The 23,710-nt window shown below is 36.9% G+C and overlaps 1 protein-coding gene and 1 pseudogene across 1 annotated transcript; both read left to right on the top strand.

Annotated features, from left to right (window-relative positions):
• The first annotated feature begins 14,234 nt into the window (after positions 1-14,234).
• LOC140890900 (uncharacterized) lies at positions 14,235-18,432 on the top strand (annotated as a pseudogene).
• A 1,729-nt stretch (positions 18,433-20,161) lies between these two features.
• LOC140893105 (uncharacterized) lies at positions 20,162-21,705 on the top strand. Its single transcript, XM_073302172.1, has 4 exons — positions 20,162-20,292; positions 20,398-20,653; positions 20,943-21,154; positions 21,231-21,705. The coding sequence occupies exons 2-4, from the start codon at positions 20,402-20,404 to the stop codon at positions 21,574-21,576; spliced, it is 810 nt and encodes a 269-aa protein (XP_073158273.1). The 5' UTR covers positions 20,162-20,292; positions 20,398-20,401; the 3' UTR covers positions 21,577-21,705.
• The last annotated feature ends 2,005 nt before the right edge of the window (positions 21,706-23,710 follow it).

The following is a 23,710-nucleotide window of genomic DNA, read 5'->3' as shown; positions in this document are numbered from 1 at the left end:
AGGAACTAATAACCAATTAGCTGATATTTTCACAAAAGCTTTGGATTTTGAGAGATTTTTCAGCCTAAGAAAATCTCTCAGTATGTGTGCATTATAAACAGGATCGAGATGTTGTCAGGAGTGTTGCCAACACCCTGTGATAACACCTTTTCATGCATGTGCATTTTTAGGTTCTTAGGCATCTCTGCATTCATGTATTCACTCTGTTTTGTGAAGTGTTTGATACTTTGTAATCATTGAACAGTTTTCACTCAGGATTCTTTGCAAATTCTTTTACAGTTTAATGAGGATTAATTGATAAAGAGTTCTGACTAAATCACAAAGTAGTGGAGGGATGTTCGTGTATTCCATGATCCTGTCCCAAGTGAAAAGTGATTTCGCAAATTCAGAAACTCAAAATAACAAAATGGTTAAAAGAAATAAGTCTATCATCAAATTTGATTGATAGTCAGAAGCAAATGGAAAAAGCTACCTAGAGGGGTCCATTTGAAGATCGTTCCTTTAGTGTGCAGGTTACCACTTCTGCATTAATAATGTTATAGGAAATTAATATTTTCTGAATCCTGAAGTGTTGCTGGGAGATGTTGCCAACATCGTGGATAACACCTCATTTGTCAACATATATTTGCGCATCTAAGTGCATTTTAATTTTATGTCACATTCTGTTTTAGACATAATTAGGACATTCATATTTTATTTTGTGAATATCTTTGGCTGAAAGGTTACAAATTCCGATCTAACAAAAATTTTGAATTGTGCCCTATCCTCTGAATTTTTAAATTTAAAAGTGATTGGACTGTGTTTCAGTAGTGTAAAAATCTGATGAGGAGTTAAAATTGGAAATATTTGGTGAAATATTTGGCCAAGATTATCGGATGAAATCAATGGGATTTATTGCCTAATTTAAAAGAGATTTGTTACAGTTTCTTACTTTGTTACCGTTGGGGAGACAAGCTGGGTATAATCCAGATTACACAGCCTCAAAGCGTTTCCGTGGAAAGGGTCAATCATCAAGGCCTTCTATGCTAGATACAGAGTTTTCTTCAGGAGATGCAAGTGATGATGAAGATTACAAACTGATGCATCGAAAGAGGGGAAAAGCAAGCGCAATGGAACCCTCAGTTCAAACCATCCCCGTCCCATTTGAACCTGAAGAAAAATCTAAAGGAAGTTCATCCTCTGACAGTGAATCCATTGAATCAGAGACTCCATCTGTTCCTGCTGAACACGTAGCTCCTATTCAAGTTTCTGAGGAACCATCTTCTACTGCTCCTCTTGTGCCATCTGATGATGAGGAGATTTCCATAGCCCAGTTCATGGCTAAGATGAAGAAGGCCCACGCCAAAAAGCCTATATCCTCTCATACTGTCCCTGTTCAGGAATCGGTTGATAAACCTGATGAAGAGATGCTTCAGGAGTTTGCTGACAATCGTCCTAAACCTTCTGAGAGTTCCAACTCTACTTCTAGTGAGGATTCAGATGCTGAGGATGAGTTGGAAGACGAGTCAGATTCTAGTGACTCTGAAGAAGAAGAAACAGAAGGTGCTGAGGAAGGTGTTGCTGACACCCTGGACAACACCTTAGGAGAAGAGTACCGGGTAAATTCCTCCTATTCCTCTACTTTTTATTCCAAGAAGATTGCTGACTGCTGGGATCAGTACTCTGATCGTGAATTCCTGGAGGAGCGAAACATTGATGTCGAGAGCTATGAAGCTCAAAACTTGGTCAGATTCTTTGAAGTGTGAAATCTATTGGCCACTGTCTCTACTGCTGTGGGGCCTCGGGTTGCTAATCTCAAATCTTAAGGGCAATTAATGAATAAGCAATCACCAAGCATCCGAAGCTGTAACAAACAAAATTTTTTTTTTTTTTTTAAATAGGCTGCGCTCGAGCGGCTGAAAAGCGCCGCTCGGGCGCGCCCTGCCCATTTCGAAGCAGAACTTTCTGCCCCGGGCTGCGCTCGGGCTGCTGTTTTCTGCAGCTCGAGCACGGCCCTGGGCAGATTCTTGCCCACACTTGACAGCTCCAAAACCTGGCAATTGACAGCTCCAAAACTTGTTTCCTTTGATGTAAACACAAACTTATACATCTAAAGAAAGTCTCAAGCAAGTATACATGCATTTTATTACATCAACCAAGTCGCTAACGAAACGATAACGATAACGACACAAACTATCTCAAGTTTTATACATGTATTCCAAAACCAACAAGTTCTAAAGTTCCTTGCTTCTAACATTCAAAACATCATCTACAACCCGAGTCCTCACGTGCTAGACTCTCTCCCAGCTGTCAATGACGTCGATGATCAGCTCCTGCCCTCTCTGTTGTCATGCACACATACAAAACAAGACAACAGCCGGATAAACTCCGGTGAGATATAATTCTCAGTATAACCAACATATTGAAAGCGTTAAATAAATCATATTAACTCTATTTCAAACTCGACTCAACAAATAGAGTACTCAAACGCTTTAAATACGAATTGATTCACATAACTTCGAAGCCATCAAGATTTATAAATGATCTTGACATGGATATTCATCTCACGAATTCGTAAACGACTCGCAAATAAGGTTAACCGCAACCTTGGCTTAGAATCAATTCGATATAACATCATATCAACCCAAATTTAAAGATCCACTACCTGAGATGGATCTAAAACACCACAATCAAATCAAAACATAAACAAGTATGTGATTTTTGCGGGCCAACTCAAAGATAATCGTTCTTGAGTTTCAAAGTCCCTACTTCGCGATATCGTCATTATACCTTCGTTTATCTCGGTTCTGAACTCTTCAAATCTGCGAGATATAATCAAAATACATATATCAAACTTCATACCAATCTATCATTTCAGAAACGAGTCAAAACCATCAAGAATTCATCAATCAATCGCATTTCAAACCTCAACTCTTTCTTCGTTCGTTCAAAGTCGGCGTCTCGTGTTGTTGGCCTTCCAAACTTGACTGAAACTGAACAATAAAAATACTATAACATTGATAACATCTCAATAACAACTTCAACTCAGAATTCGGCTATCAAAACAGTTCCAAAACTCGATTAAACGACGTAGCGATTCCAAATCGGTAACCGACGTAATCCCGACTTCGAAATCATTTCTCTTTTCAATATCATTCAAACTTATAGATATATTTCACAAACCAGCTGATATAACTCATTCAAATCTTCATTGAAATAGCTATAATCTACAATCATAAGCTGGAGATCATATTTGGACACAATAACATAAGCTCATCAATTCCGGTGTTGCATATTCAAACGATAGAACACCAAGCACAATTCCAAAATTTCAGAATCTGATCTTTGCCACATATCAATTTCGAAATCCATAAAACATAACATAAAACTTACACGAGATCGAAGCCCTCGTCGTAAGGATTCCAGAACACTTTTCGGAATCGAAATCGGACAACCGGAACAAAAGTTATGGCAATTTGAAAATCAAACTTTCAAAGGAATTGAAGAAGAACGAAACTCTGCTCTTGGTTTCGAAAGTTTTCTGAACAAAATCATGCTTACACGTTGCATAAGCTGAGTAAGCTAATAAAATCTGATAACTTTCAACAAAATTGCACTTTAGTCCCTCAATTCTTCAATAATTGCAATTTAGTCCTCGACCCTTATTTTAATTCAATTTCAATCCTAAATAATTTAAGAATATTAGAATTTAAATCAAACTCTAAATATTCCCAAATTAAATATACTCGGATTAAAATTAAATAAATTCGGATTAATCTCTAATTAATCCCGGGCCTTACATTTCTCCCCCACTAAGACATGAGTTCGTCCTCGAATTCATAAACAGTATAGATATGCAGTTCGTATGCTCATAAGAATAAAGAATAACTGAAAACTGAATAAGAACTCATATCAGTGAAATAGATAATGAAATCGTTGCTTCATATCTTCTTCGACTTCCCAAGTTGCTTCTTCAACTTCGTGTCAACTCCATTGAATCTTTACCAATGGAATGGTCTTCGTTCGGAGTTGCTTTGTCTTTCTATCAAGAATCTGAATAGGTTGCTCGAAATAGCTAAGAGTATCATCCAACTCAGCTTAATCGGAGTAAATCACATGAGATGCATCAGATATGTACTTCCTCAACATCGATACATGAAAGACATCATGTATTCCAGATAAATACATAAGAAGAGCAAGTCAATAAGCTAGATTGCCTATCTTTTCGAGAATCTCATACGGCCCAATATACCTCGGAGATAATTTCTCTCGTTTACCAAATCGAACGGTGCCTCTGAACGGTGAAATCTTCAGAAACACTCTATCTCCCTGATCAAAAGATAACGGCCGTCGTCGTACATTTGCATATCTGGTCTGTCTGTGCTGTGCTGTTCTCATTCTCTGTTGTATCAGTTTCACCTTTTCAGTCATCTGTCTGATCATATCTGGCCCTAACTCAGGTACCTCAGAAACATCATCTCAATACAAAGGTGATCGACACTTCTTTCCATATAACGCTTCGAATGGTGTCATCTCTATACTCGTCTGATAACTGTTGTTATAAGAAAATTCCACGAGTGGTATAGAATTTTGCCATGTAACACCAAAATCAAGTACTACAGCTCTAAGCATATCCTCAAGCGTCTGAATTGTTCGTTCAGATTGACCGTCGGTTTGAGGATGGTAAGCAGTACTCAAATGTAAACGCGTACCTAGAGCTTCCTGTAGGCTATGCCAAAAGTGCGAAGTAAACCTCGGATCACGGTCAGATACAATCGACTTTGGCACACCATGAAGTCTTACCACTTCTCGAATATAAAGATCCGCCATTTGATCATGACGATAAGTCATTCGATAAGGAATAAAGCACGCAGATTTTGTCAACCTGTCGATGATCACCCAAACAGCATCGCATCCTCGAGATGATCGCGGCAACTTCGTTACAAAGTCCATGGAAATGTGATCCCATTTCCATTCAGGAATTGATAAACTCTGTAATAAGCCACCTGGTTCCTTCCTTTCAGCTTTCACCTGTTGGCAATTCAAATATTTGGACACAAATTCAGTCACATCAGACTTCATTTGTTTCCACCAGTACTGACTCTTCAAGTCGTTGTACATCTTCCTGCCTCTAGGGTGAATACTGAAGCGACTACAATGGGCTTCTTTCAGAATATTCTGTCTCAAATCTGTAATATTAGGAACAACTATTTGGTTATTCACATACAAGATATCGTCATCACTAACCTTGTACTCATACCGATGTCCTGGTCTGATCATTTCAATCGATTTCTGTACATTCTGATCAGCTTTCTGTGCTTTTTTGATATGAATCAACAACTCTGGCTCAGCACTGATTGCATAAACTCTCATAGGCCTTCTATCTGTCTCAAATACATATCCAGAAACACAACAATTCTCAATCAAATTAGATACACCTATAGTAGATAAAGATAGAGCACATACTTTTCTACTCAGGGCATCTGCTACTGCGTTAGATTTTCCCGGATAGTATTTGATTTCACAATCAAAATCCTTCAATAAATCAAGCCATCGTCGTTGTCTCATGTTCAATTCAGATTTTGAGAATAGATACTTCAGACTTTTATGATCAGAAAAGATTTCAAACTTTTCGCCGTATAAATAATGTCTCCAGATCTTCAATGCTAAAACGATAGCAGCCAATTCAAGATCATGAATCGGATACCTAACCTCATGTGGTTTCAGTTGTTGAGAAGCATAAGAAACAACATGTCCTTTCTGCATTAAAATACATCCCAAACCCTGGTGAAAAGCATCACAATAAACAACAAAATCACTAGTACCTTTAGGGATTGTCAACACTGGCGCAGTAGTCAAGCTCTTCTTCAGTTCAACAAAACTCCTTTCACATGCCTCAGACCAAACAAATGGTGCATTATTCTGTGTAAGCTGTGTAATAGGCTTCGCTATAGATGAAAAATCTTGAATGAATCGACGATAATAACCAGCTAAGCCCATAAAACTTTGAATTTCTGGCACAGATGTCGGTCTTTGCCAACTGATCACAGCTTCTACTTTGCTTGGATCCACTGATATACCATCTCCTGAAATTATATGGCCAAGAAACACGACTCGCTGCAACCAAAACTCACATTTGGATAACTTGGCATATAATTTTTCTTCCCGTAACTCAATACAATTCGGAGATGATCAGCATGTTCACACATATTCTTAGAATAAATCAAGATATCATCGATAAATATGATCACGAAATCATCTAGATATCTTTGAAATTCCCTATTCATCAATCCCATAAAAACTGCTGGTGCATTCGTTAGACCAAAATGCATGACTATGAATTCATAATGGCCATACCTGGTTCTAAATGCAGTCTTAGGAATATCTTCGTCTCTAACCCTCAGTTGATGATATCCGAATCGCAAATCAATCTTCGAATATACTGACGATCCCTGCAATTGATCAAATAAATCATCGATACGAGGTAAAGGATAGCGATTCTTTACCATTTCTTTGTTCAATTGCCGGTAGTCAATACATAGTCTCATCGATCCGTCCTTCTTTCTAGCAAACAATACCGGAGCACCCCAAGGAGAGACGCTCGGTCTGATATAACCCTTGGCCAACAAATCTTCGAGTTGGTCTTTCAGTTCTTTCAATTCAATCGGTGCCATACGGTAAGGTGCTTTTGATATCGGCTGTGTACCTGGCATCAATTCAATATCGAAGTCTATCTCTCGATATGGAGGCAATCCCGGAAGCTCGTCAGGAAAAACATCAGGAAATTCACTAACGACTGGCAAGTCAGCCAATTCAGGGCTAGTCTTTAATACATCAACAGCATAGATCAGAAATCCCTCTGCTCCTTTCTGTAACAACTCAGTCATAGCAAGAACAGATATCAATGGAATTTTAGATCTTGATCTCTTACCATAAAATTTCCATTCGTCAGCCATATCAGGTCTGAACTTCACAATCTTCTGAAAACAGTCTACTGTAGCTCTGTACTTGGTTAGCATATCAATACCGATTATGCAATCAAAATCAGACAAACCGAGTACAATACAATCTAGCTCAATCTCATGCCCCTCACACTGTAATATAATTTCGTACAGACTTCACTGATACAATACCTCGACCCAGAGGTGATGAAATAGATACAACAGTAGCTAAGGGCTCAACAGGTAATGAATGCAATGCAACAAACTGCTCAGACATAAAAGTATGCGACGCACCAGTATCAAATAAGACATAAGCAGGATAACCATAAAGAGAACAGTTACCTGCAATCACATCATCTGGTGCCGCTTGTGCTTGCTCCTCAGTCAATGCAAACACCCTTGCTTGTTGCCTTGGAGGTTGATTCACCGTCTGACCTCCTTCTCTACTCGGTGCTGCAGGCTGTGGTTGAAAAGAATGAACAGAAGATGTAGATTGACCCACCGGTCTCGATGCTCCAGTACCCTGTGCACCCTCAGATCCTCGTTGTGGACACACTCTTGCAAAGTGTCCCATCTTGTTGCAAATGTGGCAGCTTCCAAACACACCTCGGCATTGTTCATCAGTATGGCAACCTCCACATTTGGTGCAATATACATCAGACTTCTGTCCAGCTCTAGCCTGTCGGGATCCACTAGAACTAGAAGAGCTACCACCACCTGATCTCTTGAACTGTTTGCTCTTACCCTTGAAGAAATTTTTCTTTCCACTGCTGCTACCTCCAGCTTCAAATCGAGGTGGCTGTGGAATCTGTGGCTGTTATTGTGGTTGTCTCACTGGCTGTGGCACAAACTGTGCTCCTCGTTGTTTTAGTATCCCTGCTTCTGCACCCTTTGCTCAATTCAAAGCATCAGCAAAGGTATTCGGTCTTCCCGAATTCACCAGTGTAAACACCTCAGGATTCAAGCCATTGATGAATTGATCGGCTTGAGCTTCGTCACTAACAGCGATATGTGGTGAAAACTTCAACAGGCTAGTGAATTTGGCAACATATTCTTCAATATTCAATTGTCCCTGTTGCAAACTTGCAAACTCTGCTCCTTTGTCCTTGCGATAAGACACAGGAAAGAAACGCTGATAGAAAGCAGTTCGAAATACAGACCAGGTAATAACAGTACCTTGGTTTTCTAGTGCTCTCTTCGTCGCTATCCACCAACTCTTGGCAAGGCCATGCAGTTGATGAATTATCAATCTCACACGACGATCATCTGTATAATCAATGGACTCAAATAACTGCTCAATATCTTCCAGCCAGTTCTCACACTCTATAGCATTCTCTGTTCCTTGAAACTTCGGTGGTTTGAATGACTGGAATCGTTTCAAAAGTTTCTCCATCGGATTAGCATCACTGAACTCATCAGTAGACGTACTACCCTGTCCATGTTCAGACACTGTCACTGGGACCTGTGCAGCATTTGTCTGTTCAGGCTGATTCGTAGCCAATGTCTGCCTAACTCTCGGTGCTGGTCGGGGAGGCATATCTGATAATCAAACAGATTAGTGTACAGTTCATCATATCATAACACATTTCTGTTTCAGTTCCTCAATGCCTTCGTAGATCGAGTTTCAATTCATCCTCATAAGACATGCTAGTACTTCAATCAAATAACTAAATAGCATGTAATTCACAACATTGTACAGCATACTCTTCGCAAATTAGCACAGCATCATGTGATAATTTAATATCGGTAATCAATAAATCATATACCATACAATTATGAAAGCAATAAATAAATCAGAATAGAAGACTCGATCTACCCCGCTCATCTAGTCATAGTCCGAGAAACTTAACGCTCTGATACCACCTGTTGTGGGGCCTCGGGTTGCTAATCTCAAATATTAAGGGCAATTAATGAATAAGCAATCACCAAGCATCCGAAGCTGTAACAAACAAATTTTTTTTTTTTTTTTAAAAATAGGCTGCGCTCGAGCGGCTGAAAAGCGCCGCTCGGGCGCGCCCTGCCCATTTCGAAGCAGAACTTTCTGCCCCGGGCTGCACTCGGGCTGCTGTTTTCTGCAGCTCGAGCACGGCCCTGGGCAGATTCTTTCCCACACTTGACAGCTCCAAAACCTGGCAATTGACAGCTTCAAAACTTGTTTCCTTTGATGTAAACACAAACTTATACATCTAAAGAAAGTCTCAAGCAAGTATACATGCATTTTATTACATCAACCAAGTCGCTAACGAAACGATAACGATAACGACACAAACTATCTCAAGTTTTATACATGTATTCCAAAACCAACAAGTTCTAAAGTTCCTTGCTTCTAACATTCAAAACATCATCTACAACCCGAGTCCTCACGCGCTAGACTCTCTCCCAGCTGTCAATGACGTCGATGATCAGCTCCTGCCCTCTCTGTTGTCATGCACACATACAAAACAAGACAACAGCCGGATAAACTCCGGTGAGATATAATTCTCAGTATAACCAACATATTGAAAGCGTTAAATAAATCATATTAACTCTATTTCAAACTCGACTCAACAAATAGAGTACTCAAACGCTTTAAATACAAATTGATTCACATAACTTCGAAGCCATCAAGATTCATAAATGATCTTGACATGGATATTCATCTCACGAATTCGTAAACGACTCGCAAATAAGGTTAACCGCAACCTTGGCTTAGAATCAATTCGATATAACATCATATCAACCCAAATTTAAAGATCCACTACCTGAGATGGATCGAAAACACCACAATCAAATCAAAACATAAACAAGTATGTGATTTTTGCGGGCCAACTCAAAGATAATCGTTCTTGAGTTTCAAAGTCCCTACTTCGCGATATCGTCATTATACCTTCGTTTATCTCGGTTCTGAACTCTTCAAATCTGCGAGATATAATCAAAATACATATATCAAACTTCATACCAATCTATCATTTCAGAAACGAGTCAAAACCATCAAGAATTCATCAATCAATCGCATTTCAAACCTCAACTCTTTCTTCGTTCGTTCAAAGTCGGCGTCTCGTGTTGTTGGCCTTCCAAACTTGACTGAAACTGAACAATAAAAATACTATAACATTGATAACATCTCAATAACAACTTCAACTCAGAATTCGGCTATCAAAACAGTTCCAAAACTCGATTAAACGACGTAGCGATTCTAAATCGGTAACCGACGTAATCCCGACTTCGAAATCATTTCTCTTTTCAATATCATTCAAATTTATAGATATATTTCACAAACCAGCTGATATAACTCATTCAAATCTTCATTGAAATAGCTATAATCTACAATCATAAGCTGAAGATCATATTTGGACACAATAGCATAAGCTCATCAATTCCGGTGTTGCATATTCAAACGATAGAACACCAAGCACAATTCCAAAATTTCAGAATCTGATCTTTGCCACATATCAATTTTGAAATCCATAAAACATAACATAAAACTTACACGAGATCGAAGCCCTCGTCGTAAGGATTCCAGAATACTTTTCGGAATCGAAATCGGACAACCGAAACAAAAGTTATGGCAATTCGAAAATCAAACTTTCAAAGGAATTGAAGAAGAACGAAACTCTGCTCTTGGTTTCGAAAGTTTTCTGAACAAAATCATGCTTACACGTTGCATAAGCTGAGTAAGCTAATAAAATCTGATAACTTTCAACAAAATTGCACTTTAGTCCCTCAATTCTTCAATAATTGCAATTTAGTCCTCGGCCCTTATTTTAATTCAATTTCAATCCTAAATAATTTAAGAATATTAGAATTTAAATCAAACTCTAAATATTCTCAAATTAAATATACTCGGATTAAAATTAAATAAATTCGAATTAATCTCTAATTAATCTCGGGCCTTACAACTGCTGGTCCATATTGCAGGGAAATTGTTCGAGAATTCTACTGCAATCTCACTGAAGCCATAAAGGATCCAAGATTTGTCAAGTATGGAAAGGTGTATGTGCAAGGACAGATTTTTGCATTTAGTCCTGCCATAATAAATGGTTTTCTTCATACTTTGACTGTTGATGATGTTGCACTTCCTTCTCTGGATGAGATGACCTCGGTCATTACAGGTGGTCAAGTCACTATTTTTCCCTCCCATCCTAAGAAGTTGCAGGCTGCCAAGCTCACATCTTTCTACTCTGTTCTCCACAAGACTGCTGTGAAGACATGGACTCCCTCCGGAAATTCTACAGTTGTGACAAAGCACCAGACTCCTGTCCTTTATGCCATCGGCACAGGTGCAAGTTTCAACTATGGAAGACTTGTTTTTGACACTGTAATGGGATTTGCAGATTGTGCTCAACCAACCTTGAAGCTTTCTTATCCATCTTTGATCTATTCTATGCTGCTGTCTCAAGAAATTGAGAAGGATAATGATGAAGTACTTACTGAGCCTGGGGAATTGATGAAAATTGCACCTGCTCTACTCAAAGGAAACAGAACAATTGATCTTCCTTGGTCTGAGTCAGATGTTGCCGCAGGTGTTGTGGCAGGTGTGGCCAACATCCCTTCTGCCACTACTATTTTTGTGCCCCCTTCAGCTGCTCAAGAGGTTGATTCAACGTTCATTCAAGCTCAATTGGTGCATGCTGACCAGAAGATTGCACAAGCTAAGGCTGACCTTGCATATTACAAAGGGTTAAAGGCTCACTATGAGTCTCTTTTAAGGGGAGCTGGCCCTTCTGAACAAAAAGGGGGAGAAGACAATGATGAGGCTTCCGAGAGCAATCAATTCTAATTTTTAGTGTTTGGTTTTCTAATTTTTAGTTTTTGGCTTTCCTAGTTTATTTGTTTATCTTAAGTTAAGTTTTTAATTGCTCTGTTTTTGCTCTATCCCTAATCAAATCAAAACCTTTTTGTATATCACTGATGTTTCGTATTAATTTTGAGATGTCATAGCTAGATGTTGCCAACATCTTGTGACAACACCTCTGCTTATACTTAGAAGGAGAATCTATTCAGGGGGAGTTTTGATTAAGGGGGAGTTTAATTGTATTTTGTCCAGAAAGACAAAAAGGGGAGATTGAAAGGAATATTTTATTCCTTAAAATTATCCTATTTTGAAAAAGATTTTATTAATTATCTTTTGTCTTTCTTGGACATGAAGTTATTTAATTCCTTGAATAACTTGATTTAATTAAAGTTATCAGAATATTATGTTATCTAATATCTATTGATTTAATTCTTTATTGTGCAGATTTGCCTTGATCAAGATCTAGAGTCCTGTGCCTACAAGAAAACATTCTAAAGAAGGACTTTCGCTCTATTTATTGATGACATACGCCTACAAGGTAGAGTACCGAGATATAGAGAGACGGAGAGAGAGCTATAGATACATACGGGAGAATCTCTGAATCTTGTCACGGTCGTGGTTGCTTGAAGCCGTGAAGAACACTCGAAGATTATTGATCGAAGGGTGTTTACATCTCACGTGTTTTGGCTTCAAAAGTTTTTCTCCTTACTATGTTTTTTTTATTACATATAGAATGTTTTTTTTGGAGAAACTTTATTATTTATCTTCTCACTTGTCTTGAGAAATTGATTTTTACAATAGTCACTAGTATTAGGGTTTGTAACACTCTGTGAAAGTTTTCTAGTGAAGTTTTGCCCTGAGGCGCTGCAAGAGTATTTATACTCTTGCTTAATTCAATTGAGTCTATTTATTTGGTTGCTTATTTATTTTATACACGCTTAACTTACATTCCGTTGTAAATTACTCAAGGTGTTATAGTAGGTGTTGTCATACCTTGTGACAACACCTCAAACTGTTTATGTGCAACTATTATTTTCCTAACAACAAGATTGAAGATTAAAATAATATAGTTGAGACTTGTCAAAATCATATTTTTATATGTACTAAATTCATGACTATAGTGTGACAAGTCTCAACTATATATTTTATTATCTTGTACTTCCATGAATCGTCATTAATTTTATTATCTATAAGTCGACGTACAATTGTGTGAATCCATTTTTAAGGCACTTGTTTCGTCATATATAATACATGAATGTGTGTAACTTTTTTCGTGCATCATAAATAACTGCACGTACAAGATTCAAACTCGAGCTCAGTACATATGTTTCTTGATTCAGCATCACTCTTCAGTTTCTGTTTTAATTGTGTGTACAAGAATGTAAGTTATAGAAAATTTTCAAAAGTCGAACCATTTTATCCGAGGCATTATCATTAGACATTATTAATTTACTGTACATTCATATTCCCTAAATAATTGATATTGACAAAGCGAAAACGACTATATATAATCATCTCGTCTTTTGATTTGTGTTTTCAGTGTGCATGGAGATGTAAATTAATGAGCCGACCGAATAATATCAGGCTGGAGTTTGACTCGTTTGATATATATAAAGGTTCGAGCGAAGTCCGAGTTTTTCTCATCATGATCAGGCTCGAGCTCGGTTAATTAATAGTTCTTTTATCAAATTTAACGAGTCTGACTCGAGTCAGCTCGTTAACCGCGTGAGCTCGTCAAACATACAATTGAGTTTGAGTTTTATTCGTGCTCGTTAAAAAGATCGAATTAAGCTCGGACATACAATAGAATGCATCTCGTAAATTAATTCTAAACTCAGACATAAAAAAAGTAAAATTTTCATAAATAACCAAAATGATAAACCTTACTATGAAAACAACATTTCAAAATACAATATCCAGCTGTCAAATACCAAATAAAATTCATCACTAAATATCTCACTTTGCGAGCCATGCACCTTAGCACCTAAACGATTCGAGCTCGAACTCGCAAACCTATTACGAATATGTTCGTGATCTCATGACGAGCAGGTATCCTTAAACTATGGGAGTAGATGAACTCTTGGTCATAGGTCAAGAGTTCGATTCCCCCTGTCAACACCTTCTTGAACTAGTTTGTCACACAGGGCTTGCCTAGTATGGTTTACCTGACTAGTGTAGTTTGCAGGCTATTGCATTAGTCCGAGGGTTTAGGCAGAGCGCACCAAAAAATAGCGGTTGGAGGTTTTCACGTCACAAAAAAATTAAAAAATTTGATTCAATAAAATTATTGAGTTCGAAATCAAGCTCAAGATAAACTCGATAAATTTATCGACCAAAATCAAGCCAAGTTTTTATGATACCAAACTTCGAATATCTATCTCATAAACAATTCGGTCGGTTAAATTTAAATTGTTGTCGGCTATTTCATAGCACTATTTTGCCTACAAGTTTGGCGTGAAAAAAATAAAATAAAATAAAATAAATGATTCTGCTTGAAAAAGATATCAAATTAAATTGCTGCAACTTAAAAGTATAGTCAATGGATATGGCCAAGTTCTGGACTGTACTCTGCAGTCTGCCCCACCACTCTTGGCCGGGGAAAGCAACCGTTGATTCGATCCTCTTCCACGTCTGGTTATTTGACGTTGTAGGTAGGCCCCACATTGAAAACAACACCGGGAATTTGTCTCCCACATAATATCTGTGAATAATGGCAGGAAATCAGACCAAGAGAGTATCAGCTGCATCAGCTAGGGCCCATACCAGGAAATCCAACCGAGGAGGAAGAAAAGCATTTAAATTATCTTCGAGTTGGTTTTCTTTCTTCCTTTTCGTTTCTCCGATCTGGGCTTTAGTGGGTTTCTCTGGATTTTCTGATTTCTTGGTTTTTGGAGAAATTTTATCGTCATTTCTTGGTTGTGTTTGATGCTTTGTTGTGCCCTTTAAGTTCAAGTTTGTTTTTTTGGTTCGTCTTTTGTTGTGATGGACTCGCGTCCAGAACCTTTTGTTACATCCGAATTGAATCGATTTGATAGTTATTTGCGCAAAATGAATTAAGACCATCAATTCCTATGCATATACTTCTACGGAATTGAGTACTTGATCTGCCAAATTGGTCTCATTTTTAGTTGAATTGATTCCAACATGGTAGTGCATTTGCTGTCGATTATATGTCTAATACCTTATGGAAAAGCTAGATAGACGTGCTTAGTGAGACAATTTTGGTTAAATTTTTGTTCTTTGACTTTGATTTTTCCACGATCTTCTCTACATTGTACTAAAAAATAAGGAATCGTGTAACCACGTATCCCTGGGCGTAGGACAGTGTTTAAAACTAGAAGAGATTATATCTCAAAATCTTCACTCCGCTAAATTTTCCTGTACTAAAAACCTATGTGTCTTGAATTTTAAATCAATCACACTTGCAATACAAAGTTGCATATTGACAACAAGCTAAATTCTTGGGAAGTGCTTGTTGAAAGCGCAAAATTCAGACATTGGACGCCGATAACCATTTGATCCAAAAGCTGTTCTTTTAATCTGTTGGCTTTGAATTGTTAGCTTATGTTGCCTAGTTTAACACACAAGCTGCGGAAAACCATTTTTCATATGTTCAAAAAAAAGGCCATGGTTATTAAAGACTACAAGGTACGCGTCTTGGCTCAAGGTGTAGTGAGAGTGTGAGACTAAGTAATTACACCTGATGACATGCCAGGACTTAGCCCCTTTACTGTAGAACATTCTCCGTGCATCTTAGATGCTCCACGATTCTGTACTTTGATTGAAATGTAATGTAATAATCATATGTGTTTACTTGTATTCTGAAAGAATATTTGCTTTGTTGTTGTTCAAGGGTGTTTTAATTATATATTACATGCATTTGACATAATTTTCTTTGTTCTTTTAAATTTTAAATATTATTACATATTGTGCTTCACTTCGATCCTTAAGCATGGGATATCACCTATGGAGCACATTTACGCCTTTAATAACCATGAGAAAAACTGCATGAGTAATTTTCTGCCATGGAGGATTGTTGAGCATATCCCCTGAGCTAAGCATAGTTTTGCAGCTGTAAAATAGTTATGCATTAGCTGTTAACAGCTTCTGATTTTGATTTCAATCTGTTTAAACGGCCTCCTTCTCGAAAGTCTCTATTCTGTTGATTTCTCGTGCATATCTTGCTATATTAGCTTGTTTAACCCTTGCTCATATGTGTTTTCCAGACATGATTGCCCTAATAGTTGCAGTAGTGGGGTGTTTTCTTGGATATGCTTATCTTTCACTAAGAGCTCCTCCTCCCAAAATATGCGGCTCACCTGGTGGTCCTTCTGTGACATCACCAAGGATCAAACTTAGTGATGGGAGGCATTTGGCGTATAAGGAGAGGGGTGTTTCAAAAGAAGAAGCCAATTACAAGATTGTCGTTACTCATGGCTTTGATGACTCTAAAGACTTCCGTTTGGCCATATCTGAGGTGAGAGAAATCTTGCTCAAGTTTCAATGCTGTTATGAATTGATTAACAGGTCAACTTTTGAAATATTTTCTGAGACTCTGTTTATTTGTATAACAGACTGTTTTATTATCTTGATAGACACAATTCGGAATTTCTTGTATAACAGACTGTTTTATTATCTTGATGGACACAATTCGGAATTTCTTTACTTTTCTGAGAGTATAAATAATTCATTTTCTGTTATTTTGCATGATTTTTTTCTTGAAATTATCCCCTGAACTCGATCCATTTCCCTTTGCTTAACCACTGACCTCCCGAGTTTAGAAATCATTGTGGACCCTGTATCAACTAATTTTTACTCGTTGACATTATTGTTTTCATTTCAAAATGGAAATCAATTGGTTCCTATCTATTAAGGGTTGGTGAAAGAGTTGGAAAAGGAAATAGTTCATTGGCGTAACACTTAAGTTGAAATAAATTATCCTTGTGATCTATATTTCCCAGTAATATTTTTAATGCTACCTCATCTAAAATGTTAAGCTGGTAGAGACGAGATTACTCTAAATTTTACTGCGTCTAAAATTGGCTGCATACAGCATTATTCTTGGTCAATATTCTGAAAGGTTGATCTTTTACCAGTGTATACTTTACTCACCAAAAAATTTGGTTGTTTCCTCATTTCCAGGAACTCATAAGGAGCTCCAAATTTATATCCTGTCATTTGATCGTGCGGGCTATGGAGAAAGCGACCCAAATCCTAAACGGTCAATACGAAGTGAAGCATTTGATATTCAAGAACTTGTTGATGGGTTGCAACTGGGGCCCAAATTTTACTTGCTTGGCATGTCCATTGGAGCATATCCTGTTTACAGCTGCCTAAAATACATCCCTCATAGGTATGCAAGTACAAATAGCGGTTTTCCATCCTTCTAACTTCGTTTACAATTCCAATTCTTGGTCCATTGCACATTCATGTTTTTCATAAACACAACCTTTTGTATTCTTCTGATGTCATCTGTCACTTGCCTGGCAAGTTGTGGCCGGGGAACGTAAGGGTCCACTCAATAGACTCTACCATCAAATATTTCATATTCGTATTGACTTTACAAGCATGAACTATACAAGGTGCTAAAACATTCATTATGCAGTTGTGGAAACCTTATCAATTTGATGCCACAAACCGACGTAGGATACATATTACATCATCGATGCTTATTACTATTTACTTGAGACCCATATTTGTAGATTGTCCGGAGTCGCACTTGTAGTGCCTTTTGTAAATTACTGGTGGCGCTGCTTTCCTGCCATTTATCAAAAGAAGCCTTAGGGACGATGCTTGTACAAGATCAATGGACATTTCGAATCGCACATTATGCTCCATGGATGTTTCACTGGTGGATGACTCAAAAATGGTTCCCCTCGATGAGTATTATGGAAGGAAAGATGGACATTTTCACCCCCTCAGACCTGGAAATTATAAAACAGCTGTCCGAAGATCCAATGGAGGGTCCGGTAAAATTTGCCATTGACATTTGCATTCGGAAGTTTTTTTAATTTAATCTTGAATTATGCTTTGGGAGCATCTGACATTGTTACGTTCTACATGTAGCTTATGATGCATGGTTTTTATATTCTATTTTTCCATATCAATCAATAAAATAGAGGTTTTGTAATAGAAATCTCGTAATTTTATTTGCATGGAGCAAAAGGAGAGCTAGAGGGCCAGTCGTCACCATATCCTAGACGCTTTTAACAATGATACAATTTTCCGAAAGAAATACATAGATTTCCCGTTTTGAGAACCTCCTCGGAACATATTTACACTGATGACTGATACCTACTACTGTGTCAGGAGAAAGTACGGCAACAAGGTGTGTTCGAGTGTTTGCATCGAGACATGACGGTTGCATTTGGGAAATGGGAATTTGATCCCACGGATATCACTGATCCTTTTCCAAACAAAGAGGGCTCAGTTCATATTTGGCAAGGATATAAAGATAAGATGATTCCTTTCACTCTGAATAGATATATATCACAAAAACTTCCATGGATTCATTACCACGAGGTTCCCGATGCCGGCCATCTGATGATCTATAATTCGACACATTGTGAAGCCATCATCAAGGCGCTTGTTTCGGCATAATGCATGAACCTGTAAGTCCGTCATGCTTATAAACCGCAGATAACTCGTTATGCTTCTATGTCCAGCATCACCCTTTCAAGTTTCTGTTTTGTGTCTGTTTGAAATGTAATAGAAAGTTTTCCAGTTGGAACCATTTCATCTGTGGCATTGTGTATATTCTGCTGAATTTCAAGTTCTATTTCAACAAAATACGAGGAGACGTAATTGACCTTAAATCCGCCATCTGGTTTTGCGGATGAAAATCTGGACAAAGGCTTTGGAAAAAAGATATAATAAAATAAAGACTGCTACAAATAGTATTTGTAGAAAAATAATTGGGTGGCATGAATGAATTTTGTCTAACACATGAAACTGTTGGTATCCTTGTTGCATATTCCCCTCCGAAGGAATATGCCGTAATCCAATATTCGAATAACGAAAGAGGGCATATATCATATTCCTATGACACAACCAAAATCCAAATTAAATTCGATAAGCTACTAAAAAAAAGGTGGCAAGTAACATATGATTAACATATTATAACTGGTAAATATCGTTCGTGACATAACATAAACATGTGAGTTTGGAGATAAATTATGGATGAGTTAAAAAGTAAAAATACGGAGAACAAATTATAAAAGATTACTAATAAGTTTATGTTAACAAAATTGGTGAGAGGGATAAATGCACGGAAGAAAATCAGCATATTATTGGTTTAAGACCAAATGAGATTAGCCATATTAAAATCACACAGGGGATGGAATTAACATAATAATAACTATCATAGATAAAGATCCAAGGTTGATTTGATCCATTTCTAAAATGAAAAATTATATTTATCATTAATCATATTTGACAAGAGATCCGATTCACGAAATTGATTTATAAAACAATCTTTTGTGAGTTTTTGTGATTTAAGGGGTTTTACTTTTCTCAAGAATAAAGCATAAAATCCAAAGCCAGCTAAGGCTTCGCTGCCTGCATGTCATTACAATCGACATAAAAGAATAAGCCAGATAAGCACAATTAGTAATTCAGCATTTTCTTTTCGTCAAGATATTTATTGGGAATATAATTTCAAATTAAAACATAGATTATAAAAGAAATACTCGAAGCAAAAATTACGTTTAAGTACTTGAAATCTGGTAGAAACAATTATTTATTCATGGTTTTTTGTTTTTGTTTTTTTAACTCCTGTATCATTTATTTGGTGCAGTTATAAATATATATATTGTTGTTATTATTAGAGATTTAAAAAGTTAATAGCATAGCTATTTATCATATTTAAAAGGAAAATAATCACAGAACATATAAAACTAAAATTTCTCTTCTTACATTAAATATTTAAGTTTGAAGGCAAAATCATCATTTTGGTTAATGCCACTCTTATATCAAAAAAGTAAATAACTTGGGTAGGCTGATGCAGTAGAATATACATAAAAAAATGAGCAATTGGGCAAATGATTAACTAGCATAATATAAGATTTTTTCCTTTAAACAGTACAAAAACTGTAATGATTTACCAAGATATAATATAATACCCTTTTTTGAAAATTGAAATTTTGTGATAAAATATGGACAAAAAGGAAATTTTTTCGGTAAATTGCTGAAAAATACCCAATGCAAACATGTTTTTGCTCTGAACTCCCTAGCCACTTTTTTGTACCATAATTTTTGTTAATTTGTACCACATCTTATATGGTTTTGATCCACATGATGTATGATGTTGTATCACATTTTATGACTAGGAAATTCAGAGTAAAACATGTTTGGATTTGACGATTTTTGAGCAAATTGCTCAAATTTTTTTTACAAAAAAAAAGAAAGATATTTTTAAAATAAAAAATATATATAGAAGAATATTTCTACCATGACTCCGAGCTACAAGCAAGACTGTAATTCCAAATGGGCATGAGTTGAGCAGAAGAGCAGCATGTGAGTCTCATTCTACTGCATTTCCAAAGATCTGCAGACACTAACTTGAAAGTCAATTAGCAGTTGTCCTCATATTTTTGTAAGGTAATTTTAACTTCAGAGAGATCCCATTTCGGATCCGATTTGTTGGTTTTTTTTCCCGTAGCCCAGATGAGTTATTTCAAGATTCAATCTTTTTGTGTTTTGCAGAAGAATGGTGTTTAGGAGATTTTTTAATTTGATGATGGGTTGTTTGGGGTTATCAAAGCGGCCTGATCTTCCTGTGGTCACCGTCGATTCCTCAGGAGTTGATTTGCAAATGATGGATTCACCAAGAGTTAGGTTAAGTGATGGGAGATTCTTGGCTTATAGAGAAAGAGGAGTGCCCAAGTACAAGTCCACTTTCAAAATAGTTGTAATTCATGGATTTGGGAGCTCCAAAGACATGAACTTCATGGCTTCCCAAGTAAAGAATTTTCAGTCATTTCTTGATTAATTGTTCCTTTTTTTTCGAATGAAGACATTAAACAAGATTTGCATCCTAGTATGGTTCATCCTGATGGTATTTTTTACTTATTTCGAAGTCTTATCCCATGTCAAGTCTAATCTTGCTAGCTTGTATAGGATTTCTTTGTCCAGATTTTCGAAGTGTCAAGTTTGATTTTGTTGGTCACAGAAGACAGTTACTGACAATATGTTGATAAGGAATTTGGTTTTGTGAGAATACGAGAGTCTGATATTGCTTCAGTATGCAGGAAGTTTTAGATGAGTTGGGTATATACCTTTTGCTATTTGATCGAGCCGGATATGGTGAAAGTGATCCAAACCCGAAAAGATCATTAAAGAGTGAAGCTTCTGACATTGAGGAATTAGCTGATAAGCTACAATTGGGATCCAAATTCTTTGTTCTTGGAGTCTCCCTTGGATGTTACCCTGCCTGGAGTTGCCTCAAACGAATACCCAACCGGTAATATTTCGAGTAGTACATTCTGTGTTCCAATAGAAAGTATGGGTTCTCATTCTTTTTCATTCTGTTTTACCAGATTAGCAGGTGTTGCACTTGTTGTTCCACACATAAATTATAAATGGCCATCTCTTCCGAATGATCTTACAAAGGACGATTACCGTAAGGGCCTTTCAAAATGGGCTGTTTTCGTTGCGAGCCACTCTCCCGGATTATTGCATTGGTGGCTGACTCAGAAACTGTTTCCATCTTCAACTGTCCTTGACCGAAACCCAAAATTTTTTAGCAATAAAGATTTAGAGGTGTTGAAGCACACACCAGGGTACCAATTGCTTAGTAGGGTAATATTCTCTTTTATCTGTGGAAAGAATTTTAGTTTTGTCAAGGGTGAAAGCTGCGTTTCAAAGAATGGATCACTTGTTTAATTTATGTTCATTTTCACTTGAGAAATCTTCAAATATTAATGGTGATTTTTCGTTAACAGTCATTTTTGCCCTCAAAATAGATTTTGCGACCCTCAATTTCCTCTGGCTATGCCCCATCTTCTCCCTTCTGAATTCCTGGATCCACCGCCACCCCTGTGTAGTCTTTTGCGAATTACAAACTCTTCTATCAGACCTTACTAAAAGTTCTTTTTATCTTAAAACCATTGCCATTCCTTTTTAAGTAGGACACATTGTTGATTTATCGGAGGTTGATGAATTTTCTAATTGCATTGACGCCAGAGACACAAGGTGAGGAATTTCGGAGTTGTATTTGTATTTTGGACTCCCTACGACGCGACTTTATCGTTTGCTTTTTGGCTGAAGTGAGTGGGGGGGGAGTGTTTGATCTCAATGTGACATATGTGATACAATACCCTCAAAAGGAAAACATGGTCACCACATCTGGCCTAGTGGACCCGGTGAGGACAATGGTCTGTTTGCCATACCAGTTGCAAAAGCATACCGTCTCCTAAAAAAAAAGTCTTTTGTCCATGGATTCAGGTATCATGAAGTGCTTGGATGGTAGAATGGGCATTTGCTGGGATATGATGGTTGTAATTAATTAGTCTTCTGCGAAAGCCAATTTTTGAGGTCTCTAAGTGTTCGGAGGGAGATCCTTCGTCTGTATCGAACTCAAGCAGGCAGGACTATAAGTTTCCTTCCATTCGTGCCTCTGTGATGCACCGGGTCGGGATGACCTAGGGCATGTTGCTCGCAAAATAAAATTTTTAAAAATTTGAATTTTTTTTTTCTTATCCGCCTTCCATAATGTAAAGTTGTTGTCATTCAGCTACTATTTATTTATGGCTCTCGTTCCTTGTTTTAGGTCATTGAGATTCATGAACTTTTAATAGAGCTTGAGGCAATAAGTGTGAATGGGAGAGTGACATTTTTGGCATTTGTTTCAAGAAACTATGAATTTGAGAATGAAAATTGTGTAGTTGTTATTCATTTGGTAGGTCATTTGAGAATTGAATGTATTAAAACAAGGCACGTCGTTCCTGGTAACCTGGGATCAAGAGGCTCGTGACCTTAACTGGAAGTCTCGAGCTTGAGCACTAAACCAATTTTTTAGGACCAAGGTGTGACTGGATCAAGAGGCATTGTGACCTTAAATGAAGTCTTTTGAGTGTAAATGAACCAAACTCGAGTCAAGACGTCTTAAAGCTCGAGCCTCGTTACCAAATTACAAAACTTATCTCGAGCTTGAGTCTCAACTTCACAAGAAAGCAAGAGATTAACTCGTTCCCCTTCTGGTTAGAGAAGTTGGATGTAAGTAAGCATCATTATTTGTGTAATAAAAGCACTTTTTTTAAAACAATTATTGCGTTTGGTACCAAAAATCAGATTTAAAAAAAAAGCACTTAAGAAATGTTTTTTTTAAAGGTTTAAAGTTGTTCCTAGCTTTTTTGGGTTTTTTGCTTCTTACTATTATTAAAAATTTAAAATAAATGTATTTTATCAACATGTCTTAAACATTTAAATGGCTTTTGTTTTTTTTTAAATAAAAGCACTTTTCGAGCCAATTTGGGATACAAATTGGGTAATGGCTTAAAATATAACATTTAAACAAGTTCAACTTATTTAACATTGATTTTATATTTTAAAAAAAAATAAAGCAGTTGTAGCATTTGTATAATTTTTGAAAAAATGATTTTTTTTTACTTAGAAATAAAGAGCATAAGCAAAATAATCAAAAATTTCTACCTTTTACGAAAAATCACTTATTTTGACTTAAATAAAATGATATTTTAAAAAAACGATTGTTGTAACCAAACCTTTAAGTTTTTTTAAAATACATTTAATAAAGAGAAATGGTTTTTTTTTTTTCTTCAGTAAACAATACAAACTCTATGATGCTATATTTCTTATACAAATAAGCATTTTAATCACACTAAGGTCAATTCATGATTTTAAGACTTGTCAAAATAATTTTAGACTATTTCTGCCCGGCTAAATCGGTTTGATAAAAATCGTGGATGGGCAGAGCGCACCAGGTGATGTAATGAGGCTATAGTGGACTGAGAGTCCAAGTATCGATCCACACGAGACTGCAGTCTTTCAATTAATTTTT

This window comes from Henckelia pumila, chromosome 3, assembly GCF_033568475.1.
Source record: "Henckelia pumila isolate YLH828 chromosome 3, ASM3356847v2, whole genome shotgun sequence".
Classification (NCBI taxonomy): Eukaryota; Viridiplantae; Streptophyta; class Magnoliopsida; order Lamiales; family Gesneriaceae; genus Henckelia; species Henckelia pumila.
The sequence above is the reverse complement of the archived record's forward strand: the minus strand, read 5'-3'. Positions and strand labels throughout refer to the sequence as shown.

Bases quoted from the DNA above. Each gene is read 5' to 3' on its own strand.
- LOC140893105 (XM_073302172.1), top strand. From the start codon at position 20,402: ATGGTGTTTAGGAGATTTTTTAATTTGATGATGGGTTGTTTGGGGTTA. The intron at 20,654-20,942 runs GTAAAGAATTTT...TTCAGTATGCAG, and splicing joins TGAACTTCATGGCTTCCCAA to GAAGTTTTAGATGAGTTGGG. The intron at 21,155-21,230 runs GTAATATTTCGA...CTGTTTTACCAG, and splicing joins CTCAAACGAATACCCAACCG to ATTAGCAGGTGTTGCACTTG.